This window comes from Gossypium arboreum, chromosome 5 (genome assembly GCF_025698485.1).
Source record: "Gossypium arboreum isolate Shixiya-1 chromosome 5, ASM2569848v2, whole genome shotgun sequence".
NCBI lineage: Eukaryota > Viridiplantae > Streptophyta > Magnoliopsida > Malvales > Malvaceae > Gossypium > Gossypium arboreum.
Window position 1 is genome coordinate 35,360,799 of NC_069074.1, and position 11,945 is coordinate 35,372,743.

Genomic DNA, 11,945 nt, shown 5'->3' on the forward strand with positions numbered 1-11,945 from the left:
ACACTAAGACATCAATTAATCAATTAGGTATCAATTTAGGGTATTATAAGGGTGTTAATCCTTTCTCGTGCGTAACCGACTCCTGAATCCATTTTCTAGATTTTGTAAACCAAAATCATCGTTTTAGTAAATCTAAACTTTTATCAAAATAATCAAATTATAAGATACTCCGATCACACTTAGTAAAAAAAATTGGTGGCAACACTTATTTTTATTTTTTAAAAATAAAAGTAGATGTAATCTTATATCCTGTGAAGCATACAAGTATTATTCCATCTCTACACCTCATTTTAATTGCGTAATTATTTTCATCTTTACATTATTATTATTATTATTATTATTATTATTATTATTATTATTATTATTATTAGCAATGTTGAAATTGTTGTGGTCTTGCCGAGAGGGGAAGCAGTGCAAGAAACAGTTGCAATGATTAATTTGATGACATATTTTTATTGCCCATATGCTGCACAATTTATGTTCTAAATATGGAATAAGCCATGTCATTGCCAGCAACAAACAAACTCTAAACGTTCAACCCACATTGTTTCAACCTTCATTTATACGTTTTCATTTTTGTTATTCTCCTTACATTTTGGCTGGATTTAATTTTTTTTTTTTTATTATAAAGAAGCTTATACTTTGGCGAATAGATAACATCCTGCAATTTTTATATAAAATAATTTGATCCAAATTTAATCCCATTCATTTGATTTTAATATCTAATTATTGTTATCACTAGACAAATCTAAAAATCATTTGGAGTAGTCCAACCTTACTCGTCTTCTTAATCAATAATAAAATATATTATTTTACTTAAATTTAATTAAAATATATACATATTAATATATTTATTTTATTTTTAATAATAAATAAATTAAAAAATTAACTCAAGTCAAATTTAAATAAACACTTTAGAACTTTTTTCAAAAATGACCGAATCGAACACCGCCCTCCTTAATGAGATTTAATATTATTTTTACTTACTGCACTTACGCCTTTTTTAATCGATTGTAATAGTAATTTATTACCGATTTATAATTTGGTAAAATATTTTGTGCTAAGAGTTAAATTATATTTTATCTTTTTACTTTTAAAATAGATAAATTAATTCCTATACATTAGATAAATAGTTTTTTGTTAAAAGTTTCATTAAGTTTTATTGTTAAAAACTAGTATGGTGACAAAATAATCGACGGTATAATGATTTGTTTTAATAATAGAAATAGATAGAATTTTTAGCGAAGGATCGATTTGCTTTTTAATTTAATATACAAAGATTAATTTGCTCATGTTTTGAATAAATAGAACAAAATACAATCGACTCTTAATACAAAGGCTTTTATAGTACTAATTAAAATATATTATGCTGAGGATTTGACCCATATAAATTACTTTTTTTTAGAATATGTGAATTTGATGTAATTTTACTATTTGTAATTATATTTATATATATTGGTTGGTTGGTTGATTTATTTCTCGTTAATTATTAATCAATAAGGATTTACGGAAAATTAATTGAATTATTTAAAATTTAATTGCACTAATATAATAAGTCACATGATAACTTATGTGTACTTTATTACATATGTGATAATTTTTTTAAAAAATTATGAACTTCTTTTGAAGCTAGTTCAATGTTTAATATATATATATATTAAAAATTTCGTGAAGTATAAGTGGATTATTCCTGAATTACCGCATTAATATTGGTAAAATTTTAACAAGATAATCATGTTTCGTGTAAAAATTACTATTTAATTAATTTTAAAAGTTAAAGGATCAAGAAAAGAATTTAGGTCAAATTAGAAAAAAAACACACGTAGTAGTAAAAGTTAAAATTATCATTATACTTGATTAATAGTGAAATAATGAAAGTAGATTATTCATTTGTTTACATTTAAGACTATTTATGTAATTTTATTAAAAATAATAAGAAAAGAAAGCATAAGAAAGTTTTAATTGACCTAACTTCAAATTTGATATTTAAAATTGGAGTCAAATGAGAGAAAAGGAAATAAGGAAAAAGAGATGAAAAAGAAATGAGAAGAATGTGGCGTGTAGTGTTTGCTTTAACGGTGTACATCATTACACGAAATCTCCACCTTTCCTTTTCCGTTTATCCTACAATCCAAAGCAACACAGCACAAATCTTTTTCTGTTTTTTTGATACAAAAGCAACGCAACCTTCCTTCTCACACTTTCAGGTTTGTGTGACTAACGCTGTCCAATTTTAAAATAATAATCACAATTTAAAATAAAATATCAAATTCGAATATTATAATTTGGAAGCATTTTTTAAAAAATTGACCCATTCGTATCATCTTTCATTCTTCAATCGGCTCAGTCTCATAAATAGTTTATTTTTAACATTTATTGGTAAATTAATCCGGATAAAAAGTGTAATAATGTGGCATTAATAATTAAAATTAAAAATATACGGTTATATTTAAAATAAAATAAAATAAAAAGAGTAAGAAATATGGAGGGTAAAAGGCAAATACTCTTGTGGCTTTTAAATAAAAAGCTATTAAGAATAAATTTATAAAATGGTTTTTAATAGTAGAAAATACGAATGAAAACTTGAGTAGTGTAATACCAAGATATATTAAGAAGCAGTTAGAATAAGGTATTTCATCATTATATTAATTTAAAAGAATAATAAAAAAAAAAAACCTATTTTGTCTATGCCTCTAATAACATGAGTATCACTAATCACCTTCCAAGGTGGCCAACAAGCTTTACTGTCTTCAATTCAGCCATGTATTACTTAATTTCTCTATCATCAAACCTTTTCATTGATTTAAACGTCAACAAGCTCAACTACTCTCCTTCTCTATTTTCTTCAAGAATTGCACAACACTTAATTTAATCTTCAAATTCTATTTATCTCAAATCAACTCAAACCATTAGTTTTATATTTTAATTTAAAAGAAATTCAGCTCTTTAAAATTAAAAATTATTTGTTGAAGTACTTTAAAATTTTAAATTAATATAGATAAAATTATACTTTCACCTTTTTAAAAATTATAAAATTTGATTTAATTCTTATTAAAATGGTGAAATTATTTTTTAAATATTGTAAAATAATTTCAACTTCCTTCAACAAAAATCACTCATAAAATGCATAAATATAATTTTTCAAGGAAGCATAAATATTTTTATTATTATATTTTTTATTTTAGGTTTTGATTTTTTTATAATCTTATTGATATTTAATTCATTCATAATATCAAATTCATCTAAAATTTATAATTTATAAATATAAAGATTATATTGGTAAAATTTTCATGAAGGTCCTTATATTAAAAGTTAAATTATATTTTGTTCTCTCTACTAAAAAATAGATGAATTAATTATATATGTTAAATTAAGGAGTAAACTAATCATTTTGTTAAAAATTTATTTATTTTTACTTTTAAATCTTGACATAATTGATGAATTAACCAAGTAGTATATGGCATATCGCGTATACCTTATATTAATATATGGGAGCTCATTATTTTGATTGTATAAATTAATAAAATTTTAAATAAAATGACCAGTTTAATCCTTACTAAAATACTATCTAACCCTTAATTCAAGTGATTCCAAAAATATAAGTAGTTTCATCACGAGTATTAATATTTATAACTTTGTATCGATATGATTACTTTGAATTTTTAAAACATTCCATTTTTATGGTATCCATATTTTGATCCCGATAATGGATATAAGGAATATAAATATATGATAAAGATATAAAAATAAAATCAAATATCACCCCTCAATGAAAAAGGAAAAAGAAAAAAGAAAATCAAAACTACCATTCCTCGTTTAAGTTAAAGTGAGACTGTCAGTTACCCCATTCTTTTCTTGGAAAAAAAGTTTGTCAGTCTCACTATATATTCCCATTTCCCTTGCTACTTTCTCCTCACTTCTCTCTCTAAAAGAAAAGAAGCGGAAAAACCAAAAAAATGGCGAAACCCCAACTTTTATTTCTATATTCCTTTTCCCTTCTCTGTCTCATATCTTTTTCCGCCGCCGATTCCTCCATCATAGACGACTTACGTCTAGCCGGTTCCAGTTTCCCGTCGGTTCATGCAAAGAAGCTGATTAGGGAGTTGAATTTGTTTCCTAAAGGGGAAGTTAATGTCGTTGACGAACATCGGGTTTCGTTGCCGGAGGGTCCCAAACTGGTGGAGAAGCGGTTCAAGTTCCCAACTTTGGAAGTGCCCGGTGGAGTTTCCGTTGAGGATTTGGGTCACTATGCTGGGTATTACAAGCTTCCTAACTCTCATGATGCCAGGTAAAAGAAGAAGAAGAAATACCATTTCTTTAATTTGGGTCATTTTCTTAGTGTCTTTCTGTTTCATTGGGTGGGGGGTTCGGAGGCCGTTGAGTTCTAGTTATTTTGGTATCTTAATTAGTGAACTCAATGAAGTGCACGATCACAATGTTTTCCAGTTTTCAGCTCCCTTCTGATGTTGCTAATTAAACTTTAAAACAGCACATGCATTCTTTATTTAATGTTCTATTATCGGTTTATACTTTATCCAGTCAATGACTTTTTTTTTTTATTATTAGTTAAAGAGGAAAATATTAGGTAGGATTTGGGAACTTTGATTTCAAAAGATGGATCTGGATTTTTGAAAATAATGTGTCTGATAAAACACATAAACATAACACCCATGATTATTTCTCAAATTCATGGAGTTTTTAGATGCTTATTTAGTGACAAGTTTGAAGTTCTTTTAGATATTTGGCGATTTTAAGTTCCAAGTTTTTATACCTTTCAAATATATTATCATATTGAATCTCAATTATTTTATTTATGCTGATCTTTCTCATAAATGTATATAGCAAATGACATCCAAATCCAAATCTTCAATTTCATCTTCCTAATCATAGCATTAATTAACTACCTTTGTAGTGCGTTAACATCTTGTTTTTGACAGAATGTTCTACTTCTTCTTCGAATCACGCAATCGCAAAAAGGACCCTGTTGTAATCTGGTTGACTGGAGGGCCAGGTTGTAGCAGTGAATTGGCTTTGTTTTATGAAAATGGCCCTTTCACAATTGCTGATAACATGTCTCTTGTTTGGAATGAGTATGGTTGGGACAAGGTACTTTTCTTCTTGATATTTTTCCCTCTCTAGCATTTGGTATTTGCGCAATTAATGATTAGTTTCTAATCTTTCTGATATTAACGTAATATTAAAAAGCTTTAACTTCGAGATACTAATGAGTGATGAACCTTTTTTTTTCCCTTATTTCTCCTATTTACCATTTTGTATTGCAGGCTTCTAACCTTCTGTATGTGGACCAACCTATTGGTACTGGCTTTAGTTACAGTTCTGACCGAAGGGACATTCGTCATAATGAAGATGAAGTTAGCAATGACCTATATGATTTCTTGCAGGTGTCTATTTATCTTGGAATATGATTGTAGCTTAAGTGTTAGCTATCTACTGAATTATTTATAGTCAATAGTGTGAAAATTTGTTGTTTTGACTGGGCTTTTTCTTTCTTTTATTATGTTAGGCATTCTTTGCAGAGCACCCTGAGTTTGCAAAGAACGACTTTTTTATAACTGGAGAATCATATGCTGGGCATTACATTCCAGCTTTTGCTGCTCGAGTCCACCGTGGAAACAAAGCCAAGGAGGGAATTCATATAAATCTAAAGGCGTGTTACTAATTATATGATCTTTTACATGTTACTTTCTAATTTCTTGAAGCTACAACTTGTATGGAATTATTTCTTTTTGCTTACTTCAACTTCAAAGTGGTTAACAGGGATTTGCTATTGGTAATGGCCTGACTGACCCTGCAATCCAGTATAAAGCTTACACAGATTATGCTTTGGACATGGGGGTAATTAAAAAGTCTGACTATGATCGTATCAACAAGCTGGTCCCAGTTTGTGAAATGGCAATAAAGCTTTGCGGTAATTTTGCATCTGAAATTGCTTTGTCTTGCCTATAACTGTATAACATTCTCTAATCTTAGCCCTGTTGTTTCAAACTTATAGCTTGGATATAGCGGTTGATGGTTTGTTAACGGTTTTTCAACTTTTTATTCTAACTTATGAATATATATCTCAGCTTAAACCATTGCTGCTTATCTCCTGAACGCTTTTTCCTTTTTGGAAATGAAAAAATTTTCAGGCACTGACGGTACAATCTCTTGCATGGCTTCATATTTTGTCTGCAATAACATATTCAATGGCATCATGGCACTTGCTGGCGATACAAATGTAAGAGACATGAATTTCCTTTTTTAAAATTTGATTTGCTGTCTTGATTGGGGAGGAGGCAAGAACCATGGCTTGTCATCTTTTTTACAATATTATTTTATTCAGTTATTTGCTTTGCTCAGGTGGCACATAAAAATTACCTTTTAATACTTGGAAACACATTGATATTATGGAATATCTGCATATATGGTTTGTGCTCACTCTTGTCTTGGTTATAATTCTTGAAAAGTAGATCATGCTTCATTTCCTAGCAGTATTGAACTATCTTTTGTATAAAATGTCTGGAGAAATGTTTTTCTGTAAACAATGGAATTTGCCTGATGGGAAAAGAAAAACAAGAGAACAGTTTTATTAGTGATAGAGTAGGGCCTGATATTGATCTTTATGTCATTGATGTTATTCTTTTCTCTAAATTTCCATGGAAAGGATACCTCAGCAATTCTTCCCATTGTTAAACAAACCTATTATGAGCTGCTGATGTGATTCTTTGAAAGAAATTTGAGATGCACTAATCTTTTCCATCTGCAGTACTATGACGTTAGAAAGAAATGTGAAGGGAGCCTTTGCTATGACTTCTCAAACATGGAGTCATTTCTGAACAAGAAATCTGTTAGGGATGCCCTTGGTGTTGGGAACATAGATTTCGTGTCCTGCAGCCCTACTGTGTATCAGGCCATGCTGGTTGACTGGATGAGGAATCTCGAAGTTGGCATTCCTGTTCTCCTCGAGGACGGAATCAAGCTTCTCGTGTATGCTGGGGAATATGATCTTATCTGCAACTGGCTTGGTAAGTATTTTCTGTTTCATGTTCTAGGGGTAAGAGCATGTCTACGTTATTTGGATTCAGGTCGAAATGTTAGATATGAGTGTCTCATATGACTATTTTTTCCACAAGTTTTTTCGCGTATTTGAAAGGTCTTTGAAAGGTCATATCCTCATAACTGTACGTTATTTGTATGGATTGGATATGAGTGTCAAACATAATTATTTCAAGAAAAACGAAGAGTTAGAGCAACACAGGAGCATATTATCGAACTAATAATTACTTGGTGATTTATAGTTGGCCATATTAATGTGCTTTAACAGGCAATTCAAGATGGGTTCATGCAATGGAATGGTCTGGTCAGAAGGAGTTTGTAGCATCTCCTGAGGTTCCTTTCATAGTAGACGGTGCAGAAGCCGGAGTCTTGAAAACTCATGGAGCTCTTGGTTTCCTTAAGGTCATCTCTCTACCAACCTATCTATTTAATCTATAGTTATTTCAATTAACTTTACAGTGGTTCTGATATAACTACATGATATTCAAACAGGTTCATGACGCGGGTCATATGGTTCCTATGGACCAGCCCAAGGCAGCATTGGAGATGCTGAAAAGGTGGACCAAGGGTACACTATCCGACGCCAGTGATTCAGAGAAACTGGTTGCCGAGATGTGAGTTCCATTACTTCAGTGCCAGAATCAAATCTTGTTAGCCTTTATAATGGGAATAAGCATAGCGTAAAATATCTGGACTTTCTGCATAGTTTCTTTGAGTACCTGTAAATATTTCCATGGGGATGCAATAGAATCCTTGTCTTCATGTTTATGTTGTTGTTGTTATTTTTTTTACCTTGAAAAGAACATTACCTACTGATATGAATCAAAGAACTTTTGTTGATAATAAATTTGGATACAAATTCGGATTTGGGTATGAATTAGGATATCTAAAATTACTTTATTTTTGAAAATTTTTATATTTAAGATATTTAACAAATTCGATTTCCAATAAATAATACATTTAATTTGGGTTCAGTAATATTTAAATTTAAATTTAATGTGAATAATAAATAGATTCAGATTTTAAATGAGTTGTTACTATCTGCCCCCGCCGGTAATCTGAGCCACTAAAGGCTGATGTATAAACCTTGACACAGCTCTTACTGGTCACAGTGGAACAATGGTAATGAAATTGGCAGAACATGCAACAACGAACTTTGTAGGATATAGTTGGCCCTGTTCACTGCTTTTGATTGAGTTAATGTTATGCTTTTGATTGAATATTAACTTAGTTAAAAAAATGAAAATATTTTATTTTATAAAGTAAATTATATTATTTTAATAATATTTTTATTATTTAATATATTTTATACGAAAGAATTTATAAATAATACAACTTGAACTCAATTTTTTTATACATTAATCAAACAACACAAGTAACAAGTGATCAAAGATAAACACAAAATTATAATTTACTAGGGTGAACGAATAGCTCCATCATCTAAACTTGTCTGTTGATAGGGCAAATTTTCAAATTAAAATTTGAAACTATTTTTAAAATATAAATTTTAAAAATAATTAAAAGGTTTAAATAATATATTTTTTTCAAAGATAATACTAAAAGAATAGTTATTTACCCAAAAATACAAGGTTTTACAAGGTTTTTTTATGAAAAAATATGAGATTAAAATTGAACCCCAAATTTGCATGACAACCATAATTTAGGATTGAAATCGATACAATTAATAATTTCAAATTTAATGAAATCTCAAATCATAGTTTCCATTATAGAAAAATTACTAGATATGTGTTCCCCAAACCGACATGACAACTGTTGATTTGATGATTCGAGATCCCGTTAAGTTTAAAACTCCCAACCGTCCCATAAATGCCAACTCTCCCTAAACCCTATAGATAACCCCAAACCCCACACCAAATCATTTTCTAAACCCCACACCAAATCATTTTCTAAACCCCTCACTCTTCCCCGTCCCCAAATCGGTAGCCACCATTAAAATATTCAAAAATGTCAAAATCACTCTTTTAAAAAATAATAAAATAAACTACCTTTAGAAACCCTAAAATCATCTAAAAAAGTACATAACTTTTCTTACAAGCCAAAAGAGATTAGATTTTGTTAAAATATGTTTTTTAATTGTAATTTATTTGACATATAACTATTTTGTTTTTTATTATGTTTTGAATTTTTATTTCCAAGTTTGGAATCTTGAAGCGATAAGCTAAGTGCCTATACAATCTATGTCAAATTAATTTAGAAATTATTTTATTAAATGATATGTTAATTTTATTTTAAAATATGATAAATAGTATGTTATTTATATTGTGATTATTATAGGTATATAGTAAGTAGTGAATAATGTAGGAATTATGTTATTATATGTTTAAATGAAATAAATATTGTTAATATACTCTAAATATTGAAATAAATTTATTGGTATATAATTTTTATATTTAATTTTTAAAGTTATAAAAAATTGGTTTAGGGTTTGAGTTTATTATGTTAAATAAACAATTGTTTTATAAAAATGTGTACTTTTAAGTACTAATTGATTTGTAAATATTTAAGTAATTATTGTGTAGTATGTTATAAAATTCAATATTATGAAATATATGTTAGGGTTTAGGATAAGGAAAATGCATTTCTAAAATGTTGGGTTTGTGCAGAACAAGTTTTGGGTATGACATTGCTTAGATTGGATCACATGTTTGATGAATTGTAGAATGCAATAAATTAACTTTATAGTTATGAGATTCTAAAAATATATTTAAATCTTTTATTGGATAATTGACTAAATAAATTGACAGGATAGTAATCGCATCCCATAACCGAAGCCAAACTAAGAATGATTTAAAGCAGATAGATGATAGAATCCATGAATATATAAACCTTTTCAGATTCGGGTATGTCTTGAACCTAAGGCCATGCACAATTTCCCTAGAGTTGATTGTTGCATTGATCGAACGGTGGTGACTAGAGATGCATATTTTTCACCTACCGTTAGGGGAGTGTACTATCACTCTTTAAGACGTCACTTTCATTCTCGGGTTACCCATTAATGGGTTGGTTGTAGTAGGGGGTATTGGACGACTCTTAACCGATGCTTGCAATGATTACATTTGAACAGCTCCTTCGGATGATAAGGGTGTGAGGTAGTTCATGCTACATACATCGTTGGACCAGTTCCCTAAAGTGTTATCAAGGTTGTGGCAAATATAGATGTGTAGTATGTTGCCCAAGCATTAATACTGAGTTTCGTTCAAACCACATTGATGCTAGATAAATCTGGCAATCGAGTTCTCAGCCATTACCTGCTTTTACTACATGACTTATCTATTGTGGGAGGATATAGCTAGGGATCTGTTATTCTGGCATAGTTATATCAGGAGATGTGCTTAGCAACGAGATCCCGTTATGCAGGAGTGAGTGGTTGTATTATATTATTGCAGACTTGGGCATTTATTAGAATGTCTTTCTTAATACCATTGTTTCATATTGTCTATAGATTCCCAGTTTCGTTATGGTTAGCATTGAATTATTTAATATATTTTGAAATCATCTATTTTATATTTATTTATAAATTTAGTGTAACATATTTAAAATGTTACTATAGTGATTGGATATTTCCACTTGGGTGCAGGAATCAAAGTAAAGAATTGGTTGTATACAGGATAGAATTGGAACATGATTCAGAGGAAGAGGTAAATATAAAATGTTTGTGTTGAATTTTTTTATGTGATTTGGGGGTTAAAAAAATTTTGGTTTACATTTTTGTTGAATGCCATATAAAGATGAAGAGGTTGATCGAATTACTCCAGCGGGATGTATGCTGAAAGTGAAATGTGGCGTAACAGTACATCACTACTTAACATGCAAGTTGTTGAATGGCATCACCCTGATCGTGTTATGCATTAGTTTGGGTTCGAGCAGATGCCCCGATTGATCTAGTCAACATGGACGATATGTATAAAGTGTCTAGGAGAAAAACAAACAATGGACTAGAGATGGAAACATCGAAATTGGAACAATCGGCGTTAATCGGTGGTGATTGGGTTCAGCAACCATGGTCGGTTCCAAGCCTCAGATAGTTATATGAATTGGTTCAGGGAAAATGTTAGATTGTTTTTATTAAATCAAGATCGTATATGAACCCGATAGAGGCGTGGTCTTGTTAGGCATGTCAGGGCACCAGCTACCGTCGGAGGGCACCACAGTACCCTAATGCACTTAACATTGATGGTTATCAGTTGTCTTTGATGTCCTTCATACAACTACAATAGACACAGCATCAAAGTCAACATTCGGGGCCTAGTGTTACGGACTTAGGATTTTTGCCTCACAATCCGTGTTGCTTTAGGCAGTTTCTTACTCTAAAAACGCCTAAGTCAGCCTAACTCCCACAATATGAGGATTCAACAGAATTCCTCTACCAAAACCCAACGCAAACGAAAGCAACTTAAAACCAACAAGATGGACGAAAAACGAAACAAGAACAAGCTACAGAAAAATAAGAATACAAGAAAGAGAGAATTTTGAGTGAATGCTTTCAAGAATTTTTATTGCTCAAAAACTCAAGTGATTTATAATGAGGGAAGAGACCTCTATTTATAGTTGAGCCTCCCCAAATCCAACGATACAGATCAAATACATTAACAGCTACGATTAAAGAGTATCTACAAATCAAATCTCTAATATTATAAAATCATATCTTCTAAGATTACATATTATATCTAAGATTGCATATCTTCGAAGATTATGTTTCCATATTTGTCAAGCGTGTATATGGACCTCTAATCTCTTCAAGCAACGGGCCAGTCCGATTGGGCCAAATGACCTCCTTCTTTCTTAATGGATCGCACAGATGTGTCATAGTTGCAAGCTCCTATGCACAACCCATGACATTCTCCCCCACCAAATCTAGCGATGCTCTC

At 30.3% G+C, this 11,945-nt stretch overlaps 1 protein-coding gene across 1 annotated transcript; it reads left to right on the top strand.

Annotated features, from left to right (window-relative positions):
• The first annotated feature begins 3,859 nt into the window (after positions 1-3,859).
• Positions 3,860-7,903, top strand: LOC108453285 (serine carboxypeptidase-like). Its single transcript, XM_017751299.2, has 9 exons — positions 3,860-4,288; positions 4,938-5,106; positions 5,283-5,402; positions 5,525-5,668; positions 5,779-5,929; positions 6,150-6,238; positions 6,767-7,025; positions 7,325-7,458; positions 7,549-7,903. The coding sequence occupies exons 1-9, from the start codon at positions 3,957-3,959 to the stop codon at positions 7,672-7,674; spliced, it is 1,524 nt and encodes a 507-aa protein (XP_017606788.1). The 5' UTR covers positions 3,860-3,956; the 3' UTR covers positions 7,675-7,903.
• The last annotated feature ends 4,042 nt before the right edge of the window (positions 7,904-11,945 follow it).

Excerpts from the sequence above, each read along its gene's own strand:
- LOC108453285 (XM_017751299.2), top strand. The coding sequence starts at position 3,957 with ATGGCGAAACCCCAACTTTTATTTCTATATTCCTTTTCCCTTCTCTGT. Across the intron at positions 5,930-6,149 it reads AATGGCAATAAAGCTTTGCG|GCACTGACGGTACAATCTCT; the intron begins GTAATTTTGCAT and ends AAAAATTTTCAG. Across the intron at positions 6,239-6,766 it reads CACTTGCTGGCGATACAAAT|TACTATGACGTTAGAAAGAA; the intron begins GTAAGAGACATG and ends TTCCATCTGCAG.